General features: G+C 36.6%; 1 protein-coding gene and 1 pseudogene across 2 annotated transcripts; both read left to right on the plus strand.

The window, feature by feature from the left end:
* The first annotated feature begins 938 nt into the window (after window positions 1-938).
* On the plus strand, window positions 939-5,766 carry LOC145525703 (olfactory receptor 52A1-like; annotated as a pseudogene). Its single transcript, XR_014068366.1, has 3 exons — window positions 939-1,412; window positions 1,611-1,755; window positions 2,868-5,766. The product of XR_014068366.1 is annotated as an olfactory receptor 52A1-like (transcript).
* Window positions 5,767-11,180: 5,414 nt separating this feature from the next.
* LOC145525672 (olfactory receptor 52A1) lies at window positions 11,181-14,343 on the plus strand. Its single transcript, XM_081539199.1, has one exon. The coding sequence runs from the start codon at window positions 13,393-13,395 to the stop codon at window positions 14,341-14,343; it is 951 nt and encodes a 316-aa protein (XP_081395325.1). The 5' UTR covers window positions 11,181-13,392.
* The last annotated feature ends 2,299 nt before the right edge of the window (window positions 14,344-16,642 follow it).

Here is a 16,642-nt window from a genome sequence, read left to right on the forward strand (position 1 = left end):
GAATGAGTCTTCTTACTGCTATACCTGACTCCTGATGCTTCTCTTGCTTCCTTGGAGATTGCTCCCTCTAGGTATCCATAATATACATTACAGTTATTAAAGAATTTTTTAATCTAACGTAAGGGCAAAAATGTTAAGGATTTAAGCTTTTAGAATTACAGGCGAAAATATAGGTTTACTAGAAGTGTAATCTGTAGCAATGAACTTTACTCAAATTCACTAAATCTTTATGGATTTCAACGACCTTTTCTTAAACTCTTCCTTCGCATTCTCCTAAAGAATATTCTGTCTTACATAGGGACAGATAGTATAGTTTGATAGATGGAGATATATATATATATGTGTGTGTGTGTATATATAGATATATATATATATATATTAAGCTTTTGGGTCACAAGTACTTCTATCTCTATTCTCTTTCATAGGAAACTTTTCACTCTCATATATTGGTCAGAGTCTGAGTATTTGCTGGTCCAAACCGACTCTTCCTGATTTAGAGACAACTGAGAAAAAACAAGTAGCAAAGCAATTAAGTAGAATGTGGAGAAATTCATCAAACTTTGATTAAAATAAAATTGTCAAGAAAAATTAATACGTCTATTTTTTGGTACAAAGGTATGAAATTATATGACAGTCAAGTCAGCAGTTTATTTCCTACCTTAGTTATTTTGCTGATTTTAAAGTATTGCATATAACATTTTACTGTGGTACAAGAACTGTGGATTTCTGCTTATGGGTTATCTTTCTTAACAACAGTGATGTATATCTTTGGATCTTTCTTTCATACTTTAGATATGTAAATGAGATGGATGATATGATCTAAGATTTCTATAAAATCAGAAAGACTCAATATGTTGACTTTGGATGAAAAGAAAAGGTAGAAAAGGAAGTAGTGGTTTTAACTGAGAAGCATTTGCACCAGAAGACCCAAGGAGATTATGTCCATTTCCAGCATCACAGTCTTCATGCCTTCTGTGTTGTCTCTAATAGGGATCCCAGGCCTAGACTGTGTGCAGTGTTGGATCGGGATTCCATTCTGATCATGTATCTCATTCCTATGATTAGAAATTTCCTGCTGTTTATCATTATCAAATCAGAACACAGTGTCCATGAGGCCATGTACATTTTCTCAGGCATGCTAGGAGTCACAGATATTGCCCTTCATACCAGCATTGTGCCCAAGATGCTTGGAATCTTCTGGTTACATGTAACAGACTTATTTTGATTCCTGATTGCCTCAAAAGTGGCTTATTCACACATTACAGTGCACAGAGATGGGCATCCTGCTTGCCATGGCCCTGGACCACTAAGTCGCCATCCACTGAAACATATTGCCATCTTCACCCACCATTTAGTTACCCCAAATCAAGGCTGTGGTACCACTCAGGGCTACCATTCTTGTGTCTGCATGTGTACTAATTCGCTTCAGTTGTGTCCATCTCTGAGACCCTATGCACTGTAGCCTGCTAGGCTCCTCTGTTCATGGGATTCTCCAGACAAGAATAATGCAGTGGGTTGCCATTTACTCCTCAAGGGGATCTTCCCAGCCCAGGGATTGAAATCGCTTCTCTTACATCTTTTACATTGGCAGGCAGGTTCTTTACCACTAGCATCACCTGGAACAACTGTGGTGCCTAATATTGATAAAGTTCTAGTTACAATTTTATCATACAAGAGTCATCTCCCACTCCTAATGTGAGCATATGACCATTGTGACACTGATTGCAGGAAATGTCTGGGTCAACAGAATCTACAGTTTGTGGCTTTCGCTGTTGCAAGAGAGTTCCAGAAAAACATCTATTTCTGCTTTATTGGCTATGCCAAAGCCTTTGACTATGTGGATCACAACAAGCTATGGAAAATTCTGAAAGAGATGGGAATACCAGACCACCTGACCTGCCTCTTGAGAAACCTGTATGCAGGTCAGGAGGCAACAGTTAGAACTGAACATGGACCAACAGACTGGTTCCAAATAGGAAAAGGAGTACGTCAAGGCTGTATATTGTCACCCTGCTTATGTAACTTATATGCAGAGTACATCATGAGAAACCCTGGGCTGCAGGAAGCACAAGCTGGAATCAAGATTGCCGGGAAAAATATCAATAACCTCAGATATGCAGATGACACCACCCTTATGGCAGAAAGTGAAGAAGAACTAAAGAGCCTCTTGATGAAAGTGAAAGAGGAGAGTGAAAAAGTTGGCTTAAAGCTTAACATTTAGAAAACTAAGATCATGGCATCTGGTCCCATCACTTCATGGCAAATAGATGGGGAAACACTGGCTGACTTTATTTTTCTGGGCTCCAAAATCACTGAAGATGGTGATTGCAGCCATGAAATTAAAAGACGCTTACTCCTTGGAAGGAAAGTTATGACCAACCTAGACAGCATATTAAAAAGCAGAGACATTACTTTGTCAACAAAGGTCTGTTAGTCAAGGCTATGGTTTTTCCAGTGGTCATGTATGGATGTGAGAGTTGGACTATAAAGAAAGCTGAGCGCCGAAGAATTGATGCTTTTGAATTGTGGTGTTGGAGAAGACTCTTGAGAGTCCCTTGGACTGCAAGGAGATCCAACCAGTCCATCCTAAAGGAGATCAGTCCTGGATGTTCATTGGAAGGACTGATGTTGAAGCTGAAACTCCAATATTTTGGCCACCTGATGCGAAGAGCTGACTCATTTGAAAACTCCCTGATGTTGGGAAAGATTGAAGGCAGGAGGAGAAGGGGACGACAGAGGATGAGATGGTTAGATGGCATCACCAACTCGATGGACATGAGTCTGGGTAAACTTCTGGAGTTGGTGATGGACAGGGAGGCCTGGTGTGCTGCAGTTCATGAGGTTGCAAAGAGTCGGACACGACTGAGCGACTGAACTGAACTTCACTGTTGCAGGGTTTGGCCTTACATTCATTACGTTGTCCTATGTATAGTTATTTATCACAGCTTTTTCTTTTGACCCAGAAGGAGGCTAGGTTGAAAGCATTCAATACTTGTATTGCTCATATTGGTGTCTTCCTCCAACTCTACCTCCTTGCCTTTTTCTCCTTCTTTTATATAGGTTTGGTTCTCACATCCCACCTTACATCCACATCCTCATTTCTAGCATTTACTTGGTGGTCCCACCATTTCTCAATCTACTTGTTTATGGTGCAAAGACTAAGCACATACTTACGCATATGGTAAAAATACTCTGTTCATAAAATTTACTATGAATAATGCAACCTAGCTTTTCTCTTTGTGCATAGTGACACAATTTCAAAACAAAATAAAACTACAAAAATCTACGTTATGGAAATTCTTTAGTTTTCTATTTAATTTTTATTTTTGTTGTTTTTAATTTGCTGGCATATAAGCTGGTTTTCATAACCTGGCATGACAGCTGTGTGACATAGATTCATGTACTGTATCTGGGTAAAGAAATTAAGACACATAAAAGAGTAAAATAGTGAACATAGGTCCTTTCCTTTTCTTGCAGAAATGATGTAATGACCAATTCAGAAGGAGCTTCTTGGTGCAGATAATGTTATAAACCTCAGTTGGGTTGTTACAGATTTATGTCTCCTTTGCAAAAAATCACTTAAGCTGTACAAAGTATGATTTCTGTACTTATGTTAGACTTTAATATAAAGTTTAAAATATTAAGTAAGTGAATCCTCAAAAATGAGATAAAACAAAGGACAAAGGCAAAAATTCTGAGGAACTGCTACAGGTTAAAGAAGTCTCCAGAGACGTGAATATAAAATTCATTGTATAATCCTGAATTGAATTTTGGACAAAAAAAATATACACATAGGTCTTTGGACTATTTTTAACCTTGGATATGGACTAATGCTTAGGTTATAATATTACTTCTGTGCTAAATGTCCTGATAGTGGCTATAATACTACAGTTAGGCAGTAGACTATTCGTTTCCTAAGGAAGCATATTTAAATATTTAGGAGCAAAGGAACACTATGTCTCAAATTTACTCATAAACAGTTCATTAAAATTATATAACTATCATATATCTATCCATATATCTATCGAATTGTTCAGTGGTAAAGCAAAATTGAGCAACATGTAAAAAAAATATGTAAATCTGGGTAAATTGTATAAGGAAGCTTCTTATAATACTCTTGACAAATTCTGTACATCAATGTAAGATGTGTTTGTATCAAGCATTGTTCTTTAAATATCTCAGTTTAGAAATGGCTGCCATTATTCATTCAGACAACCAATCCAGAAACATCATTTACTTTTGACGTTGGCCACAATTCCACATTGTACAGCTAACCAATCATCTGATCTTAGTATTAATCTCTAAAGTATCCTCGAATAATTTATCTTGTCTCCATTAGTCACTGGCTATTCTTTTTTTTAGTCTTACATATGATCTTATGAAAAATAAAATACTATATTTTTCATCTCTCATTTGCTGGCAGTTTTCATTTAAACACTATTGTATTTTCAACATAAAGTACTTGATGCATCTGTATCTTATTCCTGATATTTTGTATGCAGACATGTATTTTTTGCCTAGCTGACTTCTATCCTACATTTAAAATTTAGTTAAATGTTTCCTCTAAGAAATTTAGCCATTTTCCTTATTTTTTTTTCTCTACATCCCTAATAGCACTCATAGCATGTATCACAGCACCCCTTCATTTTTTCTGTGTGGAACTTCTTTTTTCATACAGGTCACACGTATAATCTATTTGTATACTTCTGACCTACACATACATGTTACATTTTAAATATGAATAAATGTATATTGCATGAAGGATTTAGAAAATAAATGCACAAAAAATTGTACCAGAATTTTCATAATGAGCATTTATCCTCACAATAGAATAATTTAAATGGTTTCCTAATGAAGACATACGGAGGAAGAGTTGTTCCAAAATGAAATAACTTAATCATTTAATGTTTTCCTATTTGTGGAATGATTATTTTTTTCTACTATTAAATTAGTTTCAATTAATATCCTTTACTTTTTAGAGAGTTTAAGGTTTACAGAAAACTGAATAAAAAGTCAGAATTCCCATATAAACTTTCTCCACAGAATGAATATTTAAAAATTACACCTGAGTTAAGCTGCATTGTCAGTCATAAAATTGTGTCACCACATTTATTTGATACATCCTAAATTTAAAAGCATATATCTAATATTTTTTTCCTGTATGGTCTGCATATACCATACTAAGTAAGTTTTTTTATTTATTGATATATAATTTGTATGCCATATAGCATACACTTTAGAGAGTATTAATATCTGGCTTTTGACATATCCAAAAACCTGTGCAATCATCACTACTATCAAATTCCAGTACATTTTAATCATCCTAATAAAGATACTCCATCCCCCTTAGCAGCCACTCCCCATTCTCCAACCCCATTTTATGGCACACATTAATTGACTTTCTGTGTCTGTTTCTCATCTCTGGACATCTTATGTAAGTGAAATGAAACAATATTTGTCCTTTGAGTCTGGTTTCTTTGACTTAGAATAATGTTCTCAAGATTCATTTGAGTTGTAGCATAAATAAGAATTTCATTTACTTTCATACTTGAATGAGATTCTATGGCATGAGGTACCTGAGTCTACTCTGGCACCAGGAAGCAGATCTCTGGCCATAAATCTGATCCATAGTCCCCTTCTCTCTCTGCATGGTAAGGATGTCCGTCTTTATTCAAAAAATTCCACAAAAAGTATAAGCATGTCTAGACCCTTCACATTTATATTTCCCAGATTTCATTTAAATTAATTTCTTTTTATTTGATGATGTGTGCTGGTTTTGTGGTGTTTTTTTTTTCTGGTACAAATCCTCAGCTATGGCTGATTTCAATCTGCTGATATGAATCACTGAGTGCCCAGATGCAAAGAGGTACACACACCCTGATCCTGGCTGAGCTGGGTTCCTTCATATAACTGTCCTCAATCCTATGTCATTGCTTTCCCTAGGAGGATGATAAGTTTATGGCAGTTTAATATGAGGATGTGGTCAGAGAGTCTTAATTATAAAGGAACAGGACTACTGAATGGGGCCTGACCCAATGACACGGGACAAAACCAGTGTGACTTTGAGTAAGGTCATCAGGTAATGCAGGGTTTTTAGCCTCTCTCTTGTACTCTTCAGTGAATCAAAGTTTATTCCTTTCATAATACTAAAGCTTAAAATCCCTATTGGAAAGCACAAAGTCTTCTTTCAACCTAGTAAATACCTGTCATAGATAACAGTTTCAGGTTGGGAAGTTGATATCAATTTGTGAAAATATATACAATCCTTTCATAATAATTCTGAACATGACTGGAACAACTTGGAGAGAGAGAGTTTGGATACTGGAAGGATTTGTGTAATCAGCTCTTACATGGAAGAAGCTCAGAAATTGACTGTAACTGAGGCTGAGGTGAATGTTCCAAAGTCAGCACCTATTAGGACCCTAAATAAGAAGTCAATGACCTTAAATTAGAAATATAGAATTAGATTAAAAACATATTATTTTATTTCTCTGTCAGTATGTCTATGCTGACTAGTCTGAATATCTCAAGCTGTTTTTATTTACCTTTATTGTCCCATTACTTTTGTAAATAAGTGTCATTGATTTGTTTTATATGGTCGTTGACACTGTCTTCTCTCAGGAATTTTTAAAAAGAGGCTCATTTTGGTTCCCAGTCCTAAAATGGAACCAGAGTTTGAAAATTATTTTTAGATGCTAAACCAATTATTAGAGAATAAATCTTGTATGTTCTGAATGATAGGGTGCTTTCTTTTCCATCCTTGTCCCCAGTGAAATTTAACACGCACCAGAGATTTGTGAAAACCTGTCCCCAGGTGCATCCTATAGTATAAAACATCCACCCTTCACTATCTGAAATGTCAGAACATTTCCTTCTTTATGGCTTCTCTGTGTATTATCACAGATGGTCCCTGGTAAGTCTTTGGGGATAGAGATTCTGCACTGATTATGGGAAACTGGAAACCTGGTTTCAAAAAGAATGTATATGCCATGTGATCCAATATAATTCCAGGATGAAAAAAAAAGCAATATATTCTTATAGTAGTTGAGTGCTCAATCACTAGGGAGATTTGGCCCATGCTTTTCACAGCATTTTTGAATCAGTTAATGCTACACTTGGTGGCAAGTTTGAAAAAAGAAAGATTTTTGGAGAATGTCTTTGTTGATAGATGAATGGAAAGTCTGTTTGTTAAAAGGTCAGGAAATTACACATGCTCATACTGGAAATGAAAAAGATGCAGGAAAAAAGATACCCATCAAGTAATTCTGTAGAAATGCTCTTTCACATAAAGGACTCATTTAATATCTCAAGATATTTGTGAGAAAAAGATAAATGTGCATTGATTAATAGCTGGCATTTATTTACAGATCAATGCACCTTATGATTCCTTCCAAATATTTAGATAGATTATATCATGTAATATAATAACATCATAATTTGTTTCTATCCATGATATTTCTTTATAATAAAGAAACTGAGACAATGTAAAATTTCATAACTGAGTGCAGGGCAGGCAAAGCTAAATAGGAGCATCCAGGATTTAAATTCTGTTGAGTGGCTTCAGATCCTGGACAATTAACAGCCATGAACCAAGGCTAATGTGTATCATTGGAGCATATATTTGAGACTTTAAAATTTTTAAAAAGAGGCAATTTAGGGTTCATTATAAAGAATATATATTTGTCATTTGGAGCTTTCCTAAAACATGATAAGCTATTTCAGAAAACAAAAAGAGTCCTCTATATTCACTGGAGGACTTGAGACAGAGATCAGTGGATGAATGAGATCAGTGGAGCCTTTCAAGAGGAAATATTCCTGAGATTGTAGAGAGTATGGAATTAGAGACCTGGATTCCTTAAATCTTTTAGATCCTGGGATTTGGCTTGATTTAAAATTGGAGTTGTAAGGAATATTAATAATTCAGATTTTATGCTATAAGATGACCCAGGTATATTTACCCAGGCTTATGAATTTCAAGAGTTTAAGATAGCTTTACTCCCTTTCTAAACACACAGAGTGATTTCAGCTTGTCTTTTGTCATTCATCGCTGTAATTCTCAACCCACACACTTTTAACCTCATCTCCTCTAATTTCTGCTACATAAAGACAATGAGTTTCACATATTTTCCATTCTTATTATTCTTTTGCTGTACCACATTACTTTATGATATACTTATGCACTGTCACAAGTGTGTTTGTGACTAGATCCCTTTACACTTAGCTGCCATGTTTTTCAAGCCATTAATTAGCTTCCCAGCAGATGATATTTTTTTACCTTCCACAGAAACCTATTCTTCAACCCCAAAATGAAAAATCAAATGGTTTAAAATACTAACTTCACACGTGATATTCAATACTTTATATTAACCATCAATCTGCTTATGAACTGATTTATATGTGATAAATGTTTATTGATATACAGCCTCACCATATCTCACAGGCTTCTGTGATTTTTGTACAAACTATCTTGGAGTGCCCTTCTTCAGCTCTTTTACCTGGTTAATTTCTATTGAAAAACGATTCCCTTTTATAAGCAATTTATTCTGCACATTTGGATTAAGTCATAAAACTATCAATTCTTATACATTAAAAACTGTTTTTTTTTTCTGCTGTATAAAACTATACAACAATGTTTAGCAAGTGAGGTGATGTGTGATTCCTTTCACATCCAGGAGATATTTGGTGATACCTGAACATACTTTTCATTGCCAAAACAAGAGAGAGCTACTGACATCCAATGTGCAGGAAAGAAGAATGTTGTTAAACCTTCTACAATGCAGAAAATTACCCCAAAACAAAAAATTGATCTGAACTACATGTCAGCTGCACTAAGGTTAGGAAACCTAGGGCCTCCCTGGTGGCTCAGAGAGTAAAGGCTCTGCCTGTGATGCAGGAGACGCAAGTTCGATCCTTGGGTCTGGAAGATCCCTTGGAAAAGGAAATGGCAACCCACTCCAGTACTCTTGCCTGGAAAATCCCATAATGGAGGAGCCTGGTAGGCTATAGTCCATGTGGTCACAAAGAGTCAGACATGACTGAGTGATTTCACCTTTTTTCTCTTCTTTGGGAAAACGCTGCCTTAGAAGAGTATCATCAGGACTCATAAAGTTGTGTCAATGAAAAAAGTAATCTAAGAAGTTGAAAATTTCATTTGTGCCCAATTGAACATTGGGCTTCCCTGGTGGCTCAGATGGAGAAAATTCTGCCTGCCATGTAGAAGACCCAGGTTTGATCCCTGAGTTGGGAAAATCCCCTAGGGAAGGGAATGGTTACCCATTTCAGTATTCTTGCCTAGAGAATTACTTGCATAGAGGAGCCTGACAGGGCTACAGTCCATAGGGTAACAAAGAGTCATATAACAGAGTGACTTAACACTTTACCACTCCTGTACCACCTGTCTCTCTTCACTCTCCACCTCTTAAAGTGTTCCCTGGTGACTCAGATGGTAAAAAATTTCCCTAAGAGATCTAGGTTCAAAGAAAGTAAGGTAAAACCACTAGGCCATTCAGGTATGGCCCAAATCAAATCCCTTATGATTATACAGTGGAAGTGACAAACAGATTCAAGGGATTAGATCTCATAGACAGAGTGCCTGAAGAACCATGGACAGAGGTTCACAACATTGTACAGGAGGCATTGACCAAAACCGTCCCAAGAAAAATAAATGCAAGAAGCCAAAACAGTTGTCTGAGGAGGCCTTACAAATAGCTGAGAAAAGAAGAGAAGGGAAAGGCAAAGGACAAAAAGAAAGATATAACCAAGTGAATGCAGAGTTCCAAAGAATAGCAAGGAGAGATAAGAAAGCTTTCTTAAGTGAACAGTGAAAAGAAAGAGAAAAACAACAGAATGGGAAAGAGTAAAGGTATCATCAAGAAAATTAGAGATACCAAGGGAACACTTCATGCAAAGATGGGCACATTAAGGATAGAAATGGCAAGGACCTAACAGAAGCAGAAGAGATTAAGAAGACATGGCAACAATACACAGAAAAACAATATAAAAAAAAATCTTAATGACCCAAATAACCACAATGGTGAGGTCATTTGCCTAGAGCTAGAATCCTGCAGTGTGAAGTCTAGTGGGCCTTAGGAAGCATTACTACAAACAAAGCTAGTAGAGGTGATGAAATTCCAACTTAGCTATTTAAAATCCTAAAAGATGATGTTATTAAAGTGCTGCACTCAGTTTTGGAAAACTTGACAACATTTTTGTTTGTTGAGTTGTCCACAACAGCCACAAGACTGGAAAAGGTCAGTTTTCATTCCAATCCCAAAGAAAAGCAATGCCAAAGAATGTTCAAATTATTGAACAACTGTGCTCATTTCACATACTAGTGAGATAATGCTCAAAATCCTTCAGCTAGGCTTGAACAGTACGTGAAGTGAAAACTTCCAAATGTACAAGCTGGATTTAGAAAAGGTAGAGGAACTGGAGATCAAATTGCCAACATCTGTTGGATCATAGAAAAAAGTAAGATAATTCCAGAAAAACATCCACTCTGCTTCATTGATTCTGCTAAAGCCTTCGACTGTGTGGATCACAACAAACTGTGGAAAATTCTTCAAGAGATGAGAATACCAGATCACCTTACCTGCCTCCTGAGAAATCTATTTGCTGGCCAAGAAGCAGCATTTAGAGCCAGATATGAAACAGTGGACTGGTTCAAAATTGGAAAACAAGTACATCAACTCTGTGTATTGTCACCTTGTTTCTTTAACTTATATGCAGAGTACATCATGCAAAATGCTGGGCTGTATGAAGCACAAGCTGGAATCAAGATTGCCAGGAGAAATATCAATAACCTCAGATATGCAGATGATACCACCTTAATGGCAGAAAGTGAAGAGGGCCTAAAGAGCCTCTTGGTGAAGGTGAAAGAAGAGAGTGAAAAAAAAATTGGCCTAAAACTCAACATTCAAAAAACAAAGATGATGACATCCAGTCCCATCACTTCATGGCAAATAGATGGGGAAACAATGGAAGCAGTGACAGATCTTATTTTCTTGGGCTCCAAGATCACTGCTGATGGTGACTGCACCCATGAAATTGAATGATAACTGCTCCTTGGAAGAAAACTTAAGACACACCTAGACATCTTATTAAAAAGCAGAGACATCGCTTTGCCAACAAATGTCCGTCTAGTCAAAGATATGGTTTTTCCAGTAGTCATGTGCGAATGTGAGAGTTGGACCATTAAGAAGACTGAAAGCCAAAGAATTGATGCCTTTTAATTGTGATGTTGGAGAAGACGCTTGAGACTCCCTTGGACTGCAAGGAGATCCAACCAGTCCATCTTAAAGGAGATCAGTCCTGAATATTCAGTGAAAGAACTGATGCTGAAGCTGAAGTTTCAATACTTTGGCCACCTGATGTGAAGAGCTGACTCACTGGAAAAAACCTTGATGATGGTAAAGATGGAGGGCAGGAGAAGAGGATGACAGAGGGTGAGATGGTTGAATGGCATCACCGACTCGATGGACATGAGCTTGAGTAAACTCTGGGAGACAGTGAAGGACAGGGAAGCCTGGTGTGCTCCAGTTCATGGCATTGTAAAGAGTCAGGGATGGCTTAGTGACTGAACAACAAATTGAAGATTATAAACCAGGAACATCATCTCAGAAAGTTCTGAGAACTGTACCCCCCTATTAGAAATCAAAGCAGAGTTATATAAATTTTTTGAAACAGAGAGATGTACTTTAAGTGATGTATTATTGATAGTTTACAATATTCACATCTGCAAGTACTACTTGGTTGGTTGTTGTGACCCCTTACAAGACCATAAATCCTATTTTCATGCTCCTACATGGCAACCACTAAGTATTCCAGATTATCTATTTCATGAAGAATTCATGAGCCTCAATTGGACAATTCTCATATTAATGGCAGCTATGTGGAAGTCATTCAGTCATGTCAGACTCTTTATGAACCCATGGACTACACAGTCTATGAAATTCTCAGGCCAGAATACTGGAGTGGGTAGCCTTTCCCTTCTCCAGGGGCTCTTCCCAACCCAGGGATCGAATCCAAGTCTCCTACTTTGCAGGTGGATTTTTTACCAACTGAGCTACCAGAAAGCCCAAGTATTCCAGATTATCTATTTTGTGAAGAATACATGAGCCTCAGTTAGATGATTCTCATATTAATGGCCATTATGGACATTTTAAACCCAAGAAACAGCCTGTATTTCAGTCAAGTTACCCTTTTGCCCATGTCCTATTAACCCCTGAGCCATTAAGAATGAGTCCTCTTGCCACTATACATTGCTGCTGCTGCTCCCCTTAAGTCCTAAAGATTCCCTCTCCTCTAGGTATCTTATACTACATATAAAAGAATTTTTTTAATCTTTGATTTGAAATCATTAATTTTTAAGCACATGATAAATTTTATGTAACTCAGCTTTTAAAAATATAGGCAAAAATAGTACAGTTTTATTAGAAATGTAAAATGTAACAAAGAACTTTTGCCCAAATTTGCTAAATGTACATGGATTTGAATGACCTTTCTTTCAACTCTTCCTTCACATTCTCATAAAGGACTACCAATCTTACATAAAGACAGATTGTAAAGATTGCTGGATAAACATTATGCTTTTGAATGACAAGAGTTTCTACCTATATCCTCTTTAATAGGGAATTTTTCATTCTAATATACTGATCAGAGATTGTGTATTTGCTGGTCCAAGCCAACTGTGCCTGATTTAGAGACAACTAAGAAAAAGAGATGCTTCCCAGGTTGTCCTAGTGGTAAAGAGCCTGCCTGCCAATGCAGGGGACTTAAGAGATGCAGGTTCTATCCATGAGTCAGGAAGATCCCCTGGAGGAGGTCGTAGCAAACCACTCCAGTATTCTTGCCTGGAGAATCCCGTGGACAGAGGACCCTGGTAGGCACAGTGCTTGCGGTCACAAAGAGTCGGACATGATTGAAGTGATTTAGAAAGCAGCCAATAGAGAAAAAGAGACTAGTAAAGCTGTTAACTGAAATATGTTATGTGGAGAGATTCATTAAACTCTGATTAAAATGCAACTTTCACACAATATAAACATCTATTTTCTTTGTCCACAGGTCTGGAATGAAATAATAGTCAATACAGCAGTTTATTTCCCAATTCAATTATTTTTCAGGTTTTAAAGCATTGCCCAGCTCTGCACATAACATTTTATTGTGGTACGAGAACTATGGTACTATGTCTGTGGATGTCTTTCCTAAAAACAGTGATGTCTCTCTGCTGACCTTTGTTTTACCCTTTACATGTAAATGAGACTGATGATATTATCCAAGATTTCTGCATAAATCAGAGACACTCAATACGATGACTTTGGGCAAAAACAGGAAGATGGAAAGAAAGTAGGATTGAACGAGAAACTTGGGTTTGCATCAGGAGACTCAAGGATTATGTCCATTTCCAACGTTACAGTCTTCATGCCTTCTGTGTTGACCCTTATAGGGATCCCAGGCCTAGAATCTGTGCAGTGCTGGATTGGGATTCCATTTTGTGCCATGTATCTAATCGCTTTGATTGGAAATTTCTTGCTTTTGATTATCATCAAATCAGAACGCAGCCTCCATCAGCCCATGTATATTTTCCTAGGCATGCTAGGAGTCACAGATATTGCTCTCAGCACAAGCATTGTGCCCAAGATGCTTGGAATCTTCTGGTTTCATGTAACAGAGATATATTTTGATTCTTGCTTGCTTCAAATGTGGCTCATCCACACATTTCAGTGCACAGAGTCAGGCATCCTCCTAGCCATGGCCCTGGACCGCTATGTAGCCATCTGTTATCCACTCAGACATGCTGCCATCTTCTCTCACCAGGTAGTCACTCAAATAGCAGCTATGGTAACACTCAGGGCTGCCATTCTTGTAGCACCATGCCTAGTACTGATAAAGTTTCGATTACAATTTTATCATACAACAGTCATCTCTCACTCCTACTGTGAACATATGGCTGTTGTGAAACTGGCTGCAGAAAATATCAGGGTCAACAAAATCTGCGGTTTGTTTGTGGCCTTCACTGTGGCAGGGCTTGACATTGTATTAATCACATTGTCCTACATACAGATATTCATCACAGTTTTTCGTTTGCCTCAGAAGGAGGCTAGGTTGAAAGCATTCAACACTTGTGTCGCTCACATCTGTGTCTTCCTCCAGTTCTACTCCCTTGGTTTCTTCTCCTTCTTTGCACATAGATTTGGTTCTCACATCCCTCCTTATATTCACATCCTCTTTTCTAGCACTTATCTGCTGGTCCCTCCATTTCTTAATCCACTTGTCTATGGTGCAAAGACCAAGCAGATCCGTGTCCATATGGTAAAAATATTTTGTTCAAAAAATTTACTGTGAGAAAAACTTTCATGTTTACCTTTTTGTGAATAGTAACACTATTTCCCAACATGATAAAACAACAAAAAGTCCTTGTTACTGGAAATGTTTTTTCCAATAACAAGTTTTGCTCAAGTTTTCTATTTAATTTTTTTTCAATTTGCAAGCATGTTAGCTATTGGCTATTAGCCCATGACAGCAGTCGATAGGATTGTGGATCCTAGATGGGTAATGGGAATGAGAAGCATAAAGGAGGAAAATACTGAATGTTTCTCCTTTACATTTCTCTTTAATTTTTTTAGTACCTGCTTGAGTGTACTCTTGTAAACATCTAGTTCTGGAAAGATTCACAAATTGTGCATCTCTCAATGAATTTAGATATGCCCAAGGCTTAATGTTCTCCAGTATCCAGGTACTCAGTAAATCTAGTTCTTGATTTTGTTTCTTGGTCATCTGGGTCTTCTTTAAAAAAATGGAGGAAGTATATGTTAACCGTTCTTATAAAAAACAAAACAAACAGAAATTATATCTTTATGTTTGTAATTAGAAAATAAAGTCTAAAAATTTCAGCATATTTGTAGGGTCATTCATAAAGTTATAGGCACAAAACTCATAAGCAGTAAAATTATTCATTTTAATTAATTCATCAAGTGTTATCAAATTCCTAAGCCATTATAAATATTATGCTACAGAATAGTAGCATAGTGGTAAATTTGACACAGCAATCAATTTTCATGAGTTTGTAAACTTTGTATCCTTTTTATTTCCTAGTGAACAAGAGGGAAACAGAGACATAGCAATGAGAGAGAAATGCTAATAGCATGCACAAATTAATCTCCAGATTTTGTAGGAAATTAAATATTTAGAGGACAAGAGTGTCAGTCTCTCACTTTTTTGAGAAATGTCCAATCTTCATGGCAATTTTTTGAATCTGACTCCCTTGGGCCCAGGTGTGGAAAATCACAACTGTCTGCTCGCCCAAGAGCAGGGAATAAGGAAGCTCTAGGACAAATCACGAATGCCCTCACTCTCTCAAGTGCTGAGATTTGAGCAGGAAATGGGAAAATGGTGGGCAATAGAGATGGTAATCAGTAGCAGCAGCAGGGACAAATACAATTTATAAACCATGTCAACTATTCATAAGTTAGGAATACTTACTGATTTTTTTCTTCAACTTTAGGTTTTAATACAACTCTGGGACAACAGGAAAAAAAAAATCTAAGTTTTCATTCTCTGTGAAATAGATACTAAAATCAACCTTAAATTTATGGCCTAAAGTTTTTATCCTATCATAGTAAAGGAGGTTTTAGCAATTTAGGGGACTATTCTAGAACAGTTTTCAGTTAACAAGAAGGGAAAGTGTACATTTGGGTAGGTAATTTGATAATATCAATTACAATTTAAAATGGGTAGAACCTTTAGTGCCAGGCAACCTGGAAGACTATAAATCAAATGTTGAAAATTGTTACAACTAAATGGGTGAGATTTGGAAAAAATTATTGTTTTTAAGTTAATATTTCTGTAATCTGTGAAGTTTTTAAAATAAGGTACAAGAATAAAATGTTGCATACTGAAGGTGAGTATCATGATGGCTAAATACAAAATGAGGTGAATTTTTCTGAGATAGAGGAAATTTAAGCAAAAAATGATTAGAAAAAATGGCATGTGATATTGTTTTCAACCCTAAATTGTACAACTTTGAGAATTAAGAAATGATTCTTCGATGCCTTACAATATACTTCTTTAGCATTCATAATTTCCTTTACAGCATCTAAGACAAGTAATTATAAACCTCTTGAATATATAGTTCCCAATAATAAAATTACCTACCAAAATATACATTCTTATAAACTATTTACTCATGACTTCACAACTGCTGGACTTTATCAGACTTTAAATCTTTAGCAGTCTGAGGGATGAAAAGATGAAATCTCATTGTTGATTAAATTTTTATTCTCCTATTAATAGTTTGGGCATGTTTGCTGTTTACTGAATGGGCAGTATAATGGGGAGCAATTAAGAGTGGGGGTTGTACCATGCACCTACGTACACCTTATCTTTGACAAAGGAGGCAAGAATATACAATGGAAAAAAGACAATTTCTTTAATAAGTGGTGCTGGGAAAACTGGTCAACCACTTGTAAAAGAATGAAACTAGAACACTTTCTAACACCATACACAAAAATAAACTCAAAATGGATTAAAGATCTAAATGTAAGACCAGAAACTATAAAACTCCTAGAGGAAAACATAGGCAAAACACTCTCTGACATAAATCACAGCAGGATCCCCTATGACCCACCTCCTGAGTAATGGAAAT

Source organism: Giraffa tippelskirchi, chromosome 11, assembly GCF_054371585.1.
Source record: "Giraffa tippelskirchi isolate mGirTip1 chromosome 11, T2T-mGirTip1v1.2.pri, whole genome shotgun sequence".
Lineage (NCBI taxonomy): Eukaryota > Metazoa > Chordata > Mammalia > Artiodactyla > Giraffidae > Giraffa > Giraffa tippelskirchi.

What these genes read in the sequence shown, in the direction of transcription:
- LOC145525672 (XM_081539199.1), top strand. Translation starts at nt 13,393, where the DNA reads ATGTCCATTTCCAACGTTACAGTCTTCATGCCTTCTGTGTTGACCCTT.